Genomic DNA, 19,000 nt, shown 5'->3' with positions numbered 1-19,000 from the left:
CACTGTAAATACCCTGCCAAATATACAACTGAATCAGAAAGACCAGCAAGGTTGCACCTCTGGTCTGGATTATGTTCTCTCATTTGTCAGGATGCCAATTAGGACTGGGGACGTGGCCTCTGCATTGCTTTCAATCTCACACTGTTCACACACAGACAGTGATTAAGTCTGATTTATCTTTTGTGTACTTGTTTCTGCAATGGCCAACCTTTTTCATAACCAGCCAGCTAACCTGATGATCTCACTAATTGAGGAAAAGTGCTGAAAATGTCACCCAGATTCAAGGTGCCAGATTCCAGTCACCATGCACAGAGCATCACTCTGCAGACATCACAAATTGTATAAAACAGCAACATATTATAAAGGAACAATCCTGAAACAATTTTACTGAAAAAGAAAGAAAGCCAATCTATTCTTGCTGCTTTTTCCTGACCTTCAGAAAGTGACAGGATTCTGAAATAAAAGGCAGGCATGACTGACAAGAAGCTGCTGATCAGGAACATGCTACCATTTCAATGATCAGCTTCCAGTTGATCTCAGCACCTCCTCAGATCACACGAGCAGAAAGAATATCATAGCAGTGGCATTAAAGACATATGCCAGGTTCAGAGCTAAGCAGTTGAGCCAGGCTCCAGACTCTGGATAAGCAATGCCACAGGAGGTCAAACAGTTTATAAAGCAACTACAAGCAATCCCATTTTAAATGATTCTGGTGTGACTGCCATCCACATCTTTCCTGTTCCGTGAAATTCTTAGATCTGGTTGTTTGCACACCAGTGTTTGAATTAAGTAAATTGGTTCTGTTTACAATCTCAATGCCGTTTAGCAGTTTGAAACATCTCCACACACAATCTCCTTTAGAGATAAACCAGGACCAAGCTATGGGCATGCGTACCTGCTCTGAGGAGATGCTGGTGATTGATGCATCCCATAGATACAGGTGACTGATAGATAGTTAAACTGTTCCACCTCAACCTCCCCGTGCTCATACAGATTGAGATTCAAAGTGAAACAGAGTTGAATAGAGAGAGTAGCGTACTGAACTAAAATAATTTCTCCCCCATTAATGAGAGTGATATTTCTCCCGTCTAAGGCTAACTCTATTGACTCATAATATTGTTATGAACCCTGTTGAACACGATAACATTTTTAAAAGAAAGGACACAACACCAACGGAAGGAAAACCGATGGCCAAGATTTCATTTTTAAAACTTTTACTGTAACAAATCAACTAAAATCAGCATAATTCAAACATTAATTAATAGGTGAAAAAAAGGCTTTTCCCAAAGGATAAGAGTCATCACACTATCTCTCCCAGTCTGACAGAGAATAACACCATTAACTGGTGTTATTTCTCCAGCCCCTTCCAGTTACTGTGTTAATGTTGCAACCCATTGTGTCACAATGAAGTGTGTGCTGTAACTCTTTCGAGTTATCAACAGTCACAGATTGTAACTCTTTCGAGTACATTCACAGTTCTTGGTTTCCGGGAGTGGTACATGAACCCACAACCTTCTGATTCAAAGGCGAGGGTGCTATGAACTGAGCCACAGCTGACACCTCAAGTGTGTGCTGTAGTTGTAAGTGAGAGCAGCTGTTACTAATTGGGAAAAGGTTAGGGCATTATTCTTAAGTATATATAAGAACCGGTTTCTGGGAAGGAAGAAAAGGGGAGTCTGTCCCTCGGTTCTCTGGGTTATGTAAGACTGGCTGCAGATTCCTCCTCTGCTCAGTGAATGAACAGTGATTTATAACGTACTGCACTGCTTTCCTGATCTCAGACTGATTTGTCTACTCTTCTTGTACGAGCAGGTAATTTGAGTCTGGGAGGGTGATATAGCCAAGCTCAATCTAGCCTGACATACCATTTGTCAGATACTTGTGAGCTGCTATTTTTCCACCTTAACAACCCAAGGGTAGCCAAAATCTTTCACAGAATCCGAGTATCATTTCAACCAAGATAGGCAACTCATAAACTAAGACTTTATTGGTCTGACCTATTTCTATGCTGGGCAGGTATTTGACCCTCCAACAGGTGGGGTTGACTCTCCTGTGCAGTTTCTAGTGGGAAAGAACCCAACCTAGCCAAAGGCTTTCATTAAGATTAAAGCAAAAAACTACGGATGCTAGAAATTCAAAACAAAAACAAAAATACCTGGAAAAACTCAGCAGGTCTGGCAGCATCTGCGGAGAGGAACACAGTTAACGTTTCGAGTCCGAATGACCCTTCAACAGAACTAAGTAAAAATAGAAGAGGTGAAATATAAGCTGGTTTAAGTGGGGTTGTGGGACAAGTAGAGCTGGATAGAGGGCTAGTGATAGGTGAAGATAACCAAAAGATGTCACAGAGAGACCAAACGCAGACTGGGTGACCGCTTTGCAGAACACCTTCGGTCTGTCCGCAAGCATGACCCAGACCTCCCTGTCGCTTGCCATTTCAACACTCCACCCTGCTGTCATACCCACATGTCCGTCCTTGGCCTGCTGCATTGTTCCAGTGAAGCTCAACGCAAACTGGAGGAACAACACCTCATCTTCCGACTAGGCACTTTACAGCCTTCCAGACTGAATATTGAGTTCAACAATTTTAGGTCATGAACTCTCTCCTCCATCCCCACCCCCTTTCCGATCCCCCCCCTTTTTTTTCCAATAATTTATATAGATTTTCTTTTCCCACCTATTTCCATTATTTTTAAATGTATTTCCATCCATTGTTTTATCTCTACCTTTTAGCCTTTTTTGATTCCTTCACCCCACCCCACCCCCACTAGGGCTATCTGTACCTTACTTGTTCTGCTTTCTACCCTTAGTTAGCACATTCCTTAGATAATATCACCATCTTCAACACCTCTTTGTCCCTTTGTCTGTGACATCTTTTGGTTATCTCCACCTATCATTGGCCCTCTATCCAGCTCTACTTGTCCCCCCCCCCCCACCCCTTAAGCTAGCTTATATTTCACCTCTCTTCTATTTTTACTTAGTTCTGTTGAAGGGTCATTCGGACTCGAAACGTTAACTGTGCTCCTCTCTACAGATGCTGCCAGACCTGCTGAGTTTTTCCAGGTATTTTTGTTTTTGTTTTAGGCTTTCATTAACCTCTGACCTCAGCTCATCCTGACAACAAATAAAGAAACATCGGGAAGGTCAGAAGCAAGGATACCCTTCACTGCCAAATCCCAGCAAAACCCTGAAATGCACCAACGACAAGAGACAGTGCCATTTCAGCTGGGCAGTGACCAAGCTTTGGCCTCCCAGTGTTGGTTGTACAACTTAAATTCCCAGCTTCCTAAACAAATGTGAACTGTGTAACTTAACAGATGCCTAGTAGTGACAAAAACCTGGTGACAAATTAGCAGAGGACTGGGTGATAGAAGCCTGGGGGCTGCCTACTGCTTGGCCGAGGAATAGGGGAAACAAATTCCGTAAAATAAAATAACGTTAAGTAAAGAGGAGGAATGAAACTTGGAACCACCCCCAGGCAGCTCAATGGTGTACTTGCTCCTTTCGGGTCATAGGGTGGTGTTTAATGCAGGTGATGGGTGTTTTGCCCTCCTGCTGGAGAGCTGGCGAGAACCCTGTGTCACCTCCTTTTGGGAAGGCCTGTCATAAGTTCACATCAGGCACTTAAGTGAACAGCTACAGGCCTTCCCCAGGATCAAAGACCCTGAAGATGCAAGCCCAATCCCCCAACCAGTCCCCCCCCACCCAACCAATAAGAACTTCCAGCCAATCAGAGTCTGGCAGCTCCTCATTACCATCAGTTCCACTGGGGGAGTGGTGATAACTGCCAGCAATGCACCCACCAGAGGCCCAGGACCTCCAAGAGACCCAGGTTGAAGGTGAGTGAGGACAGAGTAGGAGGTCACAGAGTGAAGAGGGGAGGGGGGTATAGCAGCAATGGCAGGAGGCATGGCTCTCAGCAGGCCCCCCTTCTCAATCGAGTCCATCAATCAGGCACCACCCTCCCCGCCCCGCCCCTCCCCTCCCCACCCCACCCCTCCCCTCCCCACCCCACCCCTCCCCTTCCCACCCCACCCCTCCCCTTCCCACCCCACCCCTCCCCTTCCCACCCCACCCTCCCATCCCCTCCCCGCCCCTCCCCCCCTCCCCGCCCCTCCCCGCCCCTCCCCCCCTCCCCGCCCCTCCCCGCCCCTCCCCGCCCCTCCCCGCCCCTCCCCACCCCTCCCCGCCCCTCCCCTCCCCTCCCACCAGATGACTGTTGGGTTTTCTTTTCAGGCTCCCAGTGTGGCAACGTCCTTTCCCTTCACTGGTCGAAAACCAGCAGCTGGGAGAAGGCATTATTTGCCCACTTAAGGACCTCAATTGGTGACAGGGCAGGAAGGCCGTCCACAAGACTTCCTGCCCTGGACTTAATTAGGGCATTGGCAAGAAGTCCAGGGGGTCCCCACCTGTCACCTCCCACGTGATTAAATGCCTCTGTTTCCAAGCTCAACCCAGAGGAGGGCTTTAAATTCTACCCATAGAGTCATAGGGCTGGATGAATTCTTCAATAGTGATACAATTTTTAAACATAAATGTCCTAATTGGGCAGGAGGTAAGCTTGGCGCCCAACTAGAGCCACCAGGTTTCTCCAGGAGATGGGAACTGTCTGCTTGACACCAATGGCAAAGAAGGTGGCAGCCATGTTGGGGGCTGCCAGTGCCTTGCCAAAGAGAGCAGGCAGCTCCTCAGATGGCCATGGAGGATAAATGGTTGTTTAAGAGGGCGACTGGATCAAACCAAGGCAATGCACATGCTCCAGCTCAGATTACCCAAGGGCTTGATAACTTTCTCTGTCACAAGATGAACCTTTTTTTGTCCCTGTGGTGAATCCAATAGCAGTGCACTAAGGTGCACCAGACAGTTTGGGCTCGTCCAGATTAACTTTAAAATTGCATTCCCGAATGTCCCGATTCCTTATCAAGCTCCTAAAGGAGCTTAGCAGGCCTTAATTAGTGGCAAGTGTGTTCCCCATCCTACTGACTCATGCAGAACTTTGAAAATTTGAAGCTCTCACAAAGGTGTTGATGACCATTGGGACCATGATTTTGAAACTAAGCCCGCACCAGTTCCCCAACCCCACTGGCATCGGAAAATCCAACCCATAGATTCATGGCAGCACTAAAGGAGGAGAGTCAGCCCATCACAACTCTCTGTGGAGGAATCCAGTCAGTTCCATTCCCCAAGTCTGTCTGAGTTCAGAGAATCTCATCCATTACCTACACTCAGAGATCTGTGAAAAACCCTACCACTTTGGGTGGGTGACTCCTGGAGTTGGCCATGGTCTCTCGGCCATTGCTATTGGCGACTCAGGCGATATGGCCCTGGTTTGTGCTGGCTGTTGTGACTCACAAACAAACTGCCATGTTTAGACCCCGCTGATCACCCCAATGTTCAGAAATACGACTTCATTGCTGGTTGTGAGGGTGATGGTAGCGGGATCAAGAAGCAAAACAAACTCAGTGATTTCTCAGAGAGAAACTGGGGGAAGGAGAAAGAAACACAAACTGAGGAAGAGAGAAAAAGAGAGAAGCACAAACTGGGGAAGGGAGTGTTCATGTCATTCTGTGGTGTTCAGTGATGTTCTGTGGTGTGCTGTGATGTTCTGTATTGTTCTGTGATGTCCTCTGACATTCTGTGGTGTTCTGTATTGCTCTGTATTATTCTGTGATGTTCTGTGGTAGTCTGTATTGTTCTGTGATGTTCTATATTGCTCTGTATTATTCTGTGATGTTCTGTGGTAGTCTGTATTGTTCTGTGATGTTCTGTATTATTCTGTGATGTTCTGTGGTAGTCTGTATTATTCTGTGATGTTCTGTGGTAGTCTGTGTTGTTCTGTGATGTTCTGTATTGTTCTGTGATGTTCTGTGGTAGTCTGTGTTGTTCTGTGATGTTCTGTATTGTTCTGTGATGTTCTGTATTGCTCTGTATTGCTTTGTGATGCTCTATATTGCTCTGTGATGTTCTGTGGTGTTTAGTGGTTTTCCACGGCGTTATGTGATGGACTGTGATGTTCCTTGAAGTTCTGTGGTGTTCTGCCGTGTGTGCTGTTCTTTGATTTATTCCGGTAATGAGGCAGCTTTGTTGATACTCTCTGAAGACTGAGCCTCACCTCTCTGTAGCTGGATCTCCGTGATGGGGTGTGGGATCTTTGGACTTTAATTCATTTATTATTTTTATAACTTCTTGTTTTCTACAAAGTCATAAAATTGTAGGAAACCTTTAGTTAGAAGGCACTGGTATCAATAATGGTTTTATTGAATCAGTGATATTTACTTGGTGACATTGAGATACCAAAATAAGATAAATGCAATCACACTTTCAAAGTGGGCATATGTCCCAAATGAATACCATGTGATCAACAGCCACATGATTGAATCTCCAGGAATTAGTCAAGTCAGAGTTGGCAACCATATTGGAAATTGCAAGAAAGTTGGGTTTTCTATCATCAAAAAAAAAACAGATCTCTGTGATTAGACACTTCCAGAATAATTTGAGTAAATTCTGTTGTTAAACAGGGAATCCTAGAAGAACTCATGGCGCCTCAGGTAAGTGATTTTGCAAACAAACTTTCATTCATGTAACATGTTCAAAAGAAGTTCCCTCCTGCCCTGCCCTGCGAGATGTCCATTGAATCGTTTTCTAATCTGAATCACTCATTGTTATTGTAATTGAGATTCTGAGGCAGAGTTTCTGCTTTTGAAAGTGTTTGGGCTGTATTTTCGCAGAGTCAGGCTGACTCTGAAGGCCTTGAAAAATGGCAAGTGTGACCCAACTCCAGGATTCCCGCCCCCATTCCAGGAGCCAGCAATTCATAATAAGGCCACCTGGAGAAACAGATGTCTGGCCACCTGTTTATGTTGCTACAGTTCAGAGATGTCCTCATTATGGATGCTTGGCTGAGCTCCAATGGATTAGCTCGGCAGGGGTCTGTTTTCTCGGGTGGAAGTGGAGTGTTTGCTTTGATTGACTGTCACCTTTTCAAAGTTAAAATAAGTTATTATTTCTTTGAACTCTTTCTTTCAATGCCTGTATGTTTATTTAGACAAGATTAAGAGGTATGAAGTGAGGTAAAGCTTCTGTTATTGATACTGTCATGGCTCTGTCTGATTGATGCTTTTGTAGGGTTGTAAGAGGAGCAGTTTTTTCAAATCAGATTTCTGAATGGGTTGTTTTTTTTTAAGACTTGTGCATTTTAAGACTTGTCGTTGTTATTCTATGGCTCATTGATTCTATGGTACCTTCTGGGTGAGTGGACATGGAGGAAGCGGGGGGCACGGAGGGGGCATGGGAATACGGAGGGGGCATGGGAAAGGATGGAAGGGTGAGGGTTAGAGGGCCTAACAGCCTTTAATACAACTGAGACAAAGTCTCAGAGAACCAAGGCGGGCTTTCTAACCAGCAAACCTCAGAACTTACCTGCCTCTGTGGCCACAGCTGAAATGCCTCCGGAGGCGGTGGGCCCAACTCCATGCCGCCCCCGCCTCCCAGGAACGGAAACGTGGCAAGCAGGGGCCCTTTTAAAGGAGGCGGAGGCTTCCTGCCTCGATGGCAAAAATCCAGCTCATTTGCATCCCAAGAAATGTCAAATCCGCTGTGAACCACCATAATTGACAGTGTTTTAAAACTTCTTTTGAAATTTTGCTTCAAAAGATTTTCTTTTGATATATTTAAGAGGGGCAACTTGGTGCACTTTGTTAATGTAACTGGAAATGGATTTACCACTAGAAATAAGCATTTTAAATCACACTGTCAATCCATAGACTAACCGATTTCAAATTACCGAAAATGGCTTTTAAAGTTATACAGAAGCAGTTGTTAGTTATATTGGGGTACAGTAGTCAGTTCATTAACAATTTAAACATAAATATATTCAAACCTAACAAAATGGGCCCAAAAGAATCAGCTTAATTTTTGGATCTTGCTCGATAGATGACAAGTGATGCAATTAGTGAAACTCCAAATGGTGATTAATTTGACCTGAAGGTGTGGCCAGTTTTGTGGGCAGAGCCTGGGTCTAGCACAGTGGTTTTAAAACTAGCGCAAAAAGATTGTAAACTTGAATCGTGCTAGGTGCAATTTGCTTTTAAAATAGCACAATGTTTGGCACAGTTACAGCGATATCAGGGGAATTGCACCAAAAATGTGCAATCAAGCAAAAACTCTATCCTTTGTCTTTTTTATTTACTTCATAATCCATGACAAAAATGAACAGCCCCTGGTCACAGGGGAGCCAGCACAGGATGAACGTTGCGTAGACTAGGGGTTAAAATGAACCAGCTCCCCAACTCTCTTCTTATCATGTCTTGATGGGTCTGGACAGAGTAGATAGGGAGAAACTGTCCCCGCTCCATGAAAGGATCAAGAACGAGAGGGCACAAACTTAAAGTGTTCAGTAAAAGAAGCAGCAGCAAGCAGTTAAGATCTGGAATGCACTGCCTGAGAGTGCAGTGGAAGCAGGTTCAATTGAAGCATTCGAAAGGGAATTAGACTGGTATCTGAAAAGGAAGAATGTGTGGGTTACAGGGAGAAGATGGGGAAATGGCACTGGGTGAGTTGCTCATTTGGAGAACTGGTGCAAATGGGCCAAATGGTGACCCCCTGTGCTGAAACAGTTGTGATTTTGTGATTTGTCCTCTTTCTCCTTGTATTCACTCCCTGCTTTGGTTCACTTGTCATTTGTGTGCCAGCTTGAGCTGATTGGCAGTAATCACAGATTTGGTTCAATTGTTGCACCAGGATTTGAACAAACAGCCTAGCTGGCACTCCAGTCCAGTGCTGAGGACGTGTGGCCCTGTCAGAGATGCAGTCCTTCGGGTGATGCATTAGGTGATGCCAGCCTTTCTGTCGGCTCGATCTAAAAACTCAGTAATGGCAAGACAGTAGAATTTGTTCAGTTGTCGAAGAATGGGATACAAGGGCTGTCTTCAGCTGAATATTAATTCCCTAGGCTGACAGGCCCAGAACAAGGTCTGATTCCTGTGTTGATGTAGGTTAGGCCATTTGTTACTATGCCGATTTCTAGTTGGATGACTTCCAGTGAGCAGAGTGTGAAGTTATTGATGGCATTTGTTTCATTGAGTCTGGGCCTCAGTTGCTTCTGGAAGTGTTCCACCATTTCCAATTGACTTCTTTCTTTTGAATAGTGTCTTGTAATTTAAGCAAGTTTTTCATTACAGCCTGTATTTATTCATTTCTAATTGAGAATATTCTTTTAGCCTCTGAATCTTGAGAAAGGTCAGAAGGGTGAGCCAGGATTGCATGGATTGGCTGGTCTCCCAGGAAGAGATGTGAGTATTTTGCTTATTCTGATCAAACCTCTGATTACATTAGAAAACTCGACACAGATTCACCAAAATCCACAGTGACATACCAGATTCATGGGAAGGAATAGATTTCGGAAAAAGCTGAAGGTTGCAACAGGGAGAAAGTGGGGTTGGTGATCTGGAAAACTGAGGTCATCTTCTTCTAACCAACTGACTTTTGATAGTTAACAAACTCCATACCTGGGAAGATTGGTCTACATTAGGTTTAAGAATAGTGGAGGGACCCTAATGATGATCACACAATTTTTTATGCATTTATTTATGGGATATGTTCCTGAGAGGTTGTGATGGGCTTTCTTGTTGAACCACTTTGATACAACTGTGTGGCTCGCTAGCTCACTGCAGAGATCAGAAACAACCACATTGGAACTGGAGTTGCTGAATAAGCTGACTGAATAAGAATTTTTTTTATTCATTCATGGGATGTGAGCATTGCTGGCTAGGCCAGGATCACAGGCTCCTTACCCTAAAAGGCCATGAGTGAACTAGGGATTTTTACAAAATTCCAACAGTAATATTTTTGTCTCCTTTGAAACGATTTTGAAACTCTCAAATTGCTACATTGGGATTTGAACTCACATTGCCAGGATTATTAGTCCAGACCTCAGGATTGTTCATCTAATTTTAGTCCAACATTCATGATCTGGGTTTGAATCCAGCCTGGACTGTTAGGATGAAATAAATGCTGCTCTATCTGTTAATAATGACCAATTTGAAATGTATCTAACATTTTTTTACAATTAACTTTGTTCTTGGGATCTGAACAACACTGTCAAGGTATCAAAGCATTATTTATTGACCATCCCTAGTCACCCTGAGGATATTGAGCAGCAACCACAAAACACGGGGCAGAATTTTTCAGTCACTGTGCGGGGGCGGGCCCCACATGCTGAAGCGTAAAATGACACGCGATGACGACGGGCGTGTGTCCTGATCTCATCGCGCTGAGTAGCGATGTTTAGTTTGGCGGGTGCGCGCCAGAGTTGGCTGCATGCCCCCCGATATGTAAACGGCCTATTCAGGCCATTAAGGATCTAATTAAAGTTATCCTAAATGCTCCCCGTGCAACCTTATGGTTGGCGGGCAGGCGAAAAGGCCAAGTGGCCTTTGCGTTTTTTAGGAAACCCCATCCACGAGCAGGATGAGGTTTCCTGAAGCATTTATGAAATAAATTTTTAAAATTTCACAAATATAAAAACATGTCCCGACTTATGTGACACAGTCACATGCTTAAATCAATTTATAAACCTTTTATTTAATATTTTGAACATCGATTGAATCTCCTTGTGGCAGTTCCATGCCTCAGGGACATTGAGGTGCTCTTTCGTGCTCCCTGATTCTCCCTCCTCCCCCTGCCTGCCAAGCGCTACCGGCCGCGTATTACATGACCGCGTAAAATGGCGGCACGGAGCCGGTCATGGGTGGCACTCAGCTCCGCAACCAGCCTCGCCCGCTCCCACCGTGCCCGCCCGCCATATGAAAAATCCTGCCCATGGGACTGGAGTTGCCTATAGGCCACACTCAGTAAGAGAGACCGGTTCCCTTTCCTCAAAGACATTCGTCAGCCTATTGGGCTTTCACAACAGTCTAATAGCTGACCCACGAATTTCCAGATTTATAAAACTCAATCTCACTATATGCCATGGATAAGATTTAAGCTCATGGGTGTAGAAATTGGATCATGTTATGCATGTTTTATAGGCTTGAAATAAGTTTCCAATTTGGTGGCGGCATGCACACACTAATTCAGTGCTAGAAGTGTGCTGCCCACTATATTTGGAAGGGGTCTTCCATAGCAGAGTGGGAAACTGAAATAAGCATTTAACACTTTACATCATTTGAAAATTATCAAATAACAGAGTGGTTAAAATCTGAATTGTTGTTGGAGCAGAATTCAAAAATAACTTTAAAAGGAAATTATAGAGTGCATGAGAAAGAAGACAGTTAAATTGGATGGGGAATAAGCACCATTATTTGGATGAGACTGGGCATGGGATTAGACTCCTCATATGGAGAAAATCACTGGCAGGAAATGATGGGCTGAATGAACAGTTCCTGTGCTGGAATTTACTCTGATTGCACTGTAAGAGAATTTGAGTAAGCCACTGAACAGTCAGAGCCCAATGGGGCTCCTCCAGTGAGGAAGGGATTCCTGAAGCTAGGGTTCCTGCTAATGATAACTTGAAGCAGAATAACATCACGGCACCAATCTCCTTCCATTTAACACTTTGCACACAGCGCTGAATTCTGGGAACCAGGAGTCACTATCCCATAAGTAGATTAAATTTGTTCTGGAAGTGAGTGTTTGTTTCTGAAAGGTCCTCTTCTTCATTGTCATTCTAATTGTGTTTTCTCGTGAATTTTTATCTTATCAGGGGAAACCAGGAGAGCTGTGTGTGACTGGGCCAAAGGGTGCAAAGGTTCGTCAATAATCTCCAGTAGTTTCTGAATGTGTTGTACAAGCTGCTGGGGGTGTGAGGCTGTAATCATTTCGACAGGGATGGACTGATATCTGGAACTGGGAATCTGACCTTTAACACCTGAGGCTTCAACCTCTAGAAAAAATAGCTTGGAGGAAGCTGATCCTTAAATTCAAAGGAATGAGTTGTGAAGAAAGACTGGAGGGAGGTCTTTTATGTTGAAGGGAGGTGACTGATGGAAGCTTTCCTTACAATCCTTATTGAGCTATCAAAGATATTAATTGGTAGACAAGATTCCCATTTATTCATTTATGGGATGTGGGCTTCGCTGGCCGGGCCAGCATTTATTGCCCATCCCTAATTGCCCTTGAGAAGGTGGCAGTGAGCTGCCTTCTTGAACCACTGCAGTCTATGTGGTGTAGGAACACCCAAGTGCTGTTAGGGAGGGAATTCCAAGATTTTGACCCAGTGACAGTGAGCACTTGGCTGGATGAGTGCAGCTCAAACAACACCGAAGAAGCTCAACACTATCCAGAGCAAAGCAGGCCGCTTGATTGGTACCCCATTCAGTAACATTCACTCCCTCCACCACCGACGCACAGTAGCAGCAGTGTGTACCATCTACAAGATGCACCGCTGGAACTCACCAAGACTCCTTCAACAACACCTTCCAAACCCAGAACCACTACCATCTAGAAGGACAAGGGCAGCAGATAGATGGGAACACCACAATATGGAAGTTCCCCTCCAAGCCACTCACCATCCTGACTTGGAAATATATTGCCGTTCCTTCACTGTCGCTGGGTCAAAATCCTGGAACTCCCTCCCTAACCTACACCACATGGATGGTTCAAGAAGGCAGCTCACCATCACCTTCTCAAGGGCAATTAGGGGGTAATAAATGCTGGCCCAGCCAGCGAAGCCCACATCCCATGAATTAATTTTTAAAAAATAAACGTCCTGGCATTGTTTTAGTTGCCTTCAAGGTTACAGGCTTGAGGGAAAAGCCAAGTCACATTAAAATAAAACCATAAAACCAAGGAACTTGGCCTGAACTGGACCTCAGCACTGAAATAATTTGACACTGCTTCCAGCTGTCTGGACTTCTGAGTACCCGCAGTCCATTTATTACGATAAGCCAATGGAAATTCATGCGGTCACAACTTGCTTAGTCAGGGAGTGGAGGGGCCTTGGTGCATGAGTGTTTCCCCATCCTCGACCCAGGATCAGGGAGACATGTGGTATGCTGAATGCACAGAGGTAGGAAAGCTTCCAGCTTTCAGAAATATTCACCTGGACTCCCCGCTGTCATCCATCAACCCAAACAAGAATACAATCCGGTTCAGGGCCTACTAATAAAAAAAATACATTCATTGCTGGTGGCCCCATAAATGGACAAAAATGTCTGCTTCTCTTGATGTGGTGTCCAGCCATGATACACCCTAAGTGCCGTGGGTCTGCTGGCAAGATGTATCTGGATCCTGTAGTAAAGTCAGGAGAACAGTTCACTGGGATAGATGTCATTCATTAAAGCGTTGAACTGAAATACAGAAAGAGCCCAGATGGAATCCCTTTGGACTGAGCTGAGGAATGGTTGGCCTGGTTTTGTTTTTGGCCTTGCCTCACCCACAGACTCTAGCAGTTTTGCTGCATGGTCTTTGCCACCACCATCATCCTCACCCCACCCCCTCACTCACTGCCCCCTCCTGACCGTTTAGTTTACATCATCACCCGATCACAAAACATAATATTCTATTCAACAATACTGACTTTCCAATGCTGGGGCTGTTACCCACCGTTCGCCATGTGGCAGAATGTGACATCCCAAGGTGGGAGTTAGGAGTTCCTTGCGGTAGCACCGGCTCTTCCTGGAGCATGTGTAGTGCAGCTGCTGGAACTGGACAGAGTGGCTGAGAAATGTTTGACCGCACTCTCAGGTGAGTAAGTGCTCTGAGCCTACCAGTTGATAAGTGTCTCGGTCCCGTACTACCCAGCCAGAGATGACATCCCGCGGGCTTGTGCAGACTCGGGGCCGCGGGTCACAATGCCGCTTGGGGTCATTGTGTCCATTTGAAGATGGGAGCCCGGGGCCTCCCAGAGCACGGACCCCGGTGTTTCACACCGTGTGCACCCGCCTCTCCTGAGCCATGGGGGTGCAGGGGGCGATAGATTCTTTTCCACAGGCTGGATAAGTATGTTCAAGCAAACTGCCTCCCTCATCTACATCAATAACGCTGATGGATTACACTTGTCTGCTTGTGAAGTTCTTTTAGAGTTAATCAGATTCCCTCTGTTTAAATGTGTCGTTCCAGCACTGACTCCAGAAATGGTTCATTTTTTGGGAATCTTCTCTCACTGGTGAGGTGACAGGGCGATGACTCTGTCACCCTATGTCTGCTCAATGGGTGCACAGTAGGAATGGCAGAGATGCAATGAAACATGTGTTGTACCCTTCTTCTCCCAGTTAGGTTTTCCTCTTTGCCTATTTTCTCTTGAACGTTTGGATGGCCCTGATCGCCATTGAGAGCTCGAGAGAGAGGAACTGAGAGGAGAGCAGGACCCAAAGAAATTAGGGAATGGGGGAAAGAAAACATAAAGTGATAATCTGTTTTGTTCCTTCTGTCATGAAACGTGGCAAGGGGTCCTGGCAACACCAGCATTTGTTGCCCATCCCTAATTGCTTGTTAGGTCATTTCAGAGTCAAGTCTGGAGTCACATGTAGGCCAGACCAGGTAAGAATGGCAGATTTCCTTCCCAAAAGGACGTTTGTAAACCAGATGGGTTTCACAACAATGGATAATATTTGTCATTGTCACCATTGCTGAGACTAGATTATATATTCCAGATTTCTTATTTGAATTTAACTTCTACCAGAAGCCGTGGTAGAATTTGAACCCATGACCCGAGCAATAGCCAGGGCCTCTGGATTAGTGGTCCACTGACACTCCTACTATGCCACAGTGCCCCCACGTGGAATAAATTAATTTCCTGATTAAAAGTGTTCAGTGCGCAAACATACACTAAAAAGAGTTTGTCAAACACAGGCATATATGACAGGTGGTTGAAAAATGTGGGTACCCTGGCGATGGTGCGGATGGGGAATGAGTGTGGTGGGCAGGAGCAGGTTGTGTGGTTTCAGTCGAGGGGCAGGGGGACTACTCCTGCTCTGGCCTGCTGGCTCCACATTCAGGTTGGTATATTTTAAACACTCACGCCGTTGCTTAAAGCCCCCGGAAGCCCCTTTAAGGGCAGCCTGTTAGGCCACACTTAGGCCTGCCTTTTTCATGTGCCAACTGCCTTGGGATGAACTAATCTTGCATTGGGGTCTCACACTGGTATTTGGCTCCTTATTAGCCAAAGCTCCAATGCCTATTTCAGGTATAGACACTGCAGGTTAATTTTTCAATTTTTACCAATATGGCAGATGATGCACTCCTGGCTCCTAATGAGTGAGGGCCTCCTACCCGCCCGACTGGAGACTTAGGGGGTTGTTTAGTGCCTGAGAATTAGGCCCATGTGACCAAATTTCTGGGACATTACCCCTTTTGACAGGCTTTTGATTCAGAAATCCTGCAGCTAGGGCAGACCAGTTCCATGGCAACTAAGTGTCCACCAGCGTAGGGGATTTGTTGCTTGTTAGGTTCTGATATTTAAAGTACGCCTTTTCACCAGAGCATTTCTCACAGAGGCATGAACATCACTCACTCTGGAAAAGCTCATTCTGTACTTGAATTGTGGGAATTAATGGGTCTTCAAAGTCCCAACAGCTCATGCCCTCATCATCACCAGTTATGGATGGCCTGTTTGTGAGGGACTATGTCTTCAAAACCAGTATCTGTGGCCAGTCTCCTTCAGGTTCTGTTTGTTCTGTTAATTAGGGAGATCCAGGACCAGTTGGGCCAGAGGGATTGGTTGGCGAGTCAGGATCTCCAGGACACCCAGGACTCCCAGGAATTCCAGGAAAACCGGTGAGTGTCGGTTGCAGGACAGCATGGATTCCAGCATTAGAGAGCACCCATATCAGGTTAGGCAGCAGAAGGGGGTGTGCAGCCCACACTGTTACTGCAGCATGGGAGGTCAAGGTCAGGGTGGTCAAGGTGTCCAGACCACCCTCAGTTGACCACCCCTCCCCTGAGATTCCCAATGGAATGAAGCTTCCACTAATTGAGGGCAGTATGCTCCCTGAAAATGTGACAGGCTACCAGTGATCACGCTCTCCTTGGTGAGACTCACACATTCCACCTCCACACCCCCTGACCATACCACCCCCCTCCCCTCCCGTCCTTTTGCCATTCCTTCCCCATCACCCACACCCTCTGCTCCCTTGCCCTTCCCTTCACCATTCCCTCCCCTACTCCTCTCCATGTTACTCCCTTTTTTCCCTCCTCCCCCTCTCATCTTCCCATCCCCTCCCCCTCACTGCAACATCTCCCTCCCCCTCACTACTCCCCTCCCCCAGAGCCTCCCCTTACCCTTCGTCCTCAACATTCCCCTCCAGTCAGTACCCCCTCCCCTTTCCTCCCTCCTCCACTTCCACCTCCCCATCACCACCCTCCTCCACTCCTCCCTCCCTGCCCTCCCCATCTTACTCTCCCTCCCTTTTCCTATTTCCCTCATCATCCTTTCCCCCTGCCCTTTCCCTCCATCCCTGCTTTGTTTACTCTTCCCATTAGGCTCCTGATATTCTCGTTTCTGGCTCGGATGAGAATTTTACAATGAGACATTCAGTATTTTTCCCCTGGATGTTGTGTATTTTTACTGTTCTGTTGTAGCAATGAGGTTTGGCCTCATTACAGATCTCTGCTCCTTTGTGTTCGAGTGCAAGGGCATCAAGCTCTTATCTCCTTTGTTCCTCCTGCCTTGTTACAAACAGCTTGACCTTTGCTGGTTAGTACAGCTGGTTAGTACAGTTCAGTACAGCTACTTCAGCACAGCAGGTTAGTACAGTTCGGTAGAGCTGATTAGTACAATTTGGTAGAGCTGGTTAGTACAGTTCAGTACAGCTGATTGGTACAGTTCAGTACAGCTGATTAGTACAGCTGGTTAGTATAGTTCAGTACAGCTGGTTAGTACAGTTCAGTACAGCTGATTAGTACAGTTCGGTACAGCTGGTTAGTACAGTTCAGTACAGCTGGTTAGTACAGCTGGTTAGTACAGTTCGGTACAGCTGGTTAGTATACCTGGTTAGTACAGTTTGGTAGAGCTGGTTAGTACAATTCAGTACAGCTGATTAGTACAGTTCGGTACAGCTGATTAGTACAGTTCGGTACAGCTGGTTAGTACAGTTCGGTACAGCTGGTTAGTACAGTTCAGTACAGCTGGTTAGTACAGTTCAGTACAGCTGGTTAGTACAGTTCAATATAGCTGGTTAGTACAGTTTGGTACAGCTGGTTGTTACAGTTTGGTACAGCTGAATAATACAGTTCAATAGAGCTGGTTAGTACAGTTCAATAGAGCTGGTTAGTACAGTTCGGTACAGCTGGTTAGTACAGCTGGTTAGTACAGTTCAGTACAGCTGGTTAGTACAGTTCAGTACAGCTGGTTAGTACAGTTCAGTACAGCTGGTTAGTACAGTTCAGTACAGCTGGTTAGTACAGTTCAATATAGCTGGTTAGTACAGTTTGGTACAGCTGGTTGTTACAGTTTGGTACAGCTGAATAATACAGTTCAATAGAGCTGGTTAGTACAGTTCAATAGAGCTGGTTAGTACAGTTCAATAGAGCTGGTTAGTACAGTTCGGTACAGCTGGTTAGTACAGCTGGTTAGTACAGTTCAGTACAGCTGGTTAGTACAGTTCGGTACAGCTGGTTAGTACAGTATGGTACAGCTGGTTAGTACAGTATGGTACAGCTGGTTAGTGCAGTTTGGTACAGCTGGTTGGTACAGTTTGGTACAGCTGGTTAGTACAGTTCAGTACAGCTGGTTAGTACAGCTGGTTAGTACAGCTGGTTAGTACAGTTCGGTACAGCTGGTTAGTACAGTTTGCTACAGTTGGTTAGTACAGTTCAGTGCAGCTGATTAGTACAGTTTGGTACAGCTGGTTAGTACAGCTGGTTAGTAGAGTTCAATACAGCTGGTTATTACAGTTCGGTACAGCTGGTTAGTAGAGCTGGTTAGTAGAGTTCAGTACAGCTGGTTAGTACAGTTCGGTACAGCTGGTTAGTAAAGCTGGTTAGTACAGTTTGGTACAGCTGGTTAGTACACCTGGTTAGTAGAGTTCGGTACAGCTGGTTAGTAGAGTTCGGTACAGCTGGTTAGTAGAGTTCAATACAGCTGGTTATTACAGTTCGGTACAGCTGGTTAGTAGAGCTGGTTAGTAGAGTTCAGTACAGCTGGTTAGTACAGTTCGGTACAGCTGGTTAGTAGAGCTGGTTAGTACAGTTTGGTACAGCTGGTTGGTACAGCTGGTTAGTACAGTTTGGTACAGCTGGTTAGTACAGTTTGGTACAGCTGGTTAGTGCAGTTTGGTACAGCTGGTTGGTACAGTTTGGTACAGCTGATTAGTACAGTTCAGTACAGCTGGTTTGTACATTTCAGTACAGCTGGTTAGTACAGTTCAGTACAGCTGGTTAGTACAGTTTGCTACAGTTGGTTAGTACAGTTCAGTGCAGCTGGTTAGTAGAGTTTGGTACAGCTGGTTAGTAGAGTTCGGTACAGCTGGTTAGTAGAGTTCGGTACAGCTGGTTAGTACAGTTCGGTACAGCTGGTTAGTACAGTTCGGTACAGCTGGTTAGTAGAGTTCGGTACAGCTGGTTAGTAGAGTTCGGTACAGCTGGTTAGTACAGTTCGGTACAGCTGGTTAGTACAGTTCGGTACAGCTGGTTAGTACAGTTCGGTACAGCTGGTTAGTACAGTTCAGTGCAGCTGGCTAGTACAGTTTGGTACAGCTGGTTAGTACAGTTCGGTACAGCTGGTTAGTACAGTTCAGTACAGATCGTTGGTACAGTTCAGTACAGCTGGTTAGTACAGCTGGTTGGTACAGTTCGGTACAGCTGGTTGGTACAGTTCGGTACAGCTGGTTGGTACAGTTCGGTACAGCTGGTTGGTACAGTTCGGTACAGCTGGTTGGTACAGTTCGGTACAGCTAGTTAGTACAGTTTGCTACAGCTGGTTAGTACAGTTTGGTACAGCTGGTTAGTACAGTTTGGTACAGCTGGTTAGTACAGTTTGGTACAGCTGGTTAGTACAGTTCAGTACAGATCGTTGGTACAGTTCAGTACAGCTGGTTAGTACAGCTGGTTAGTACAGTTTGGT

The 19,000-nt window shown here is 45.6% G+C and overlaps 1 protein-coding gene across 1 annotated transcript in view; it reads left to right on the top strand.

Annotated features, from left to right (window-relative positions):
- col16a1 (collagen, type XVI, alpha 1) overlaps window positions 1-19,000 on the top strand; it is a 413,938-nt gene that overhangs the window by 187,508 nt on the left and 207,430 nt on the right. Inside the window, exons 14-16 of the mRNA XM_078566895.1 lie at window positions 9,219-9,290; window positions 11,702-11,746; window positions 15,625-15,714. Coding sequence (XP_078423021.1) covers window positions 9,219-9,290; window positions 11,702-11,746; window positions 15,625-15,714 — 207 coding nt within the window. The remainder of the gene's footprint in view (window positions 1-9,218; window positions 9,291-11,701; window positions 11,747-15,624; window positions 15,715-19,000) is intronic.

The sequence above is a fragment of the Cetorhinus maximus genome, chromosome 21, assembly GCF_964194155.1.
Source record: "Cetorhinus maximus chromosome 21, sCetMax3.hap1.1, whole genome shotgun sequence".
In the NCBI taxonomy this organism is placed as follows: domain Eukaryota; kingdom Metazoa; phylum Chordata; class Chondrichthyes; order Lamniformes; family Cetorhinidae; genus Cetorhinus; species Cetorhinus maximus.
Note: the sequence above shows the minus strand (reverse complement) of the source record. Positions and strands in the feature narration are given on the sequence as shown.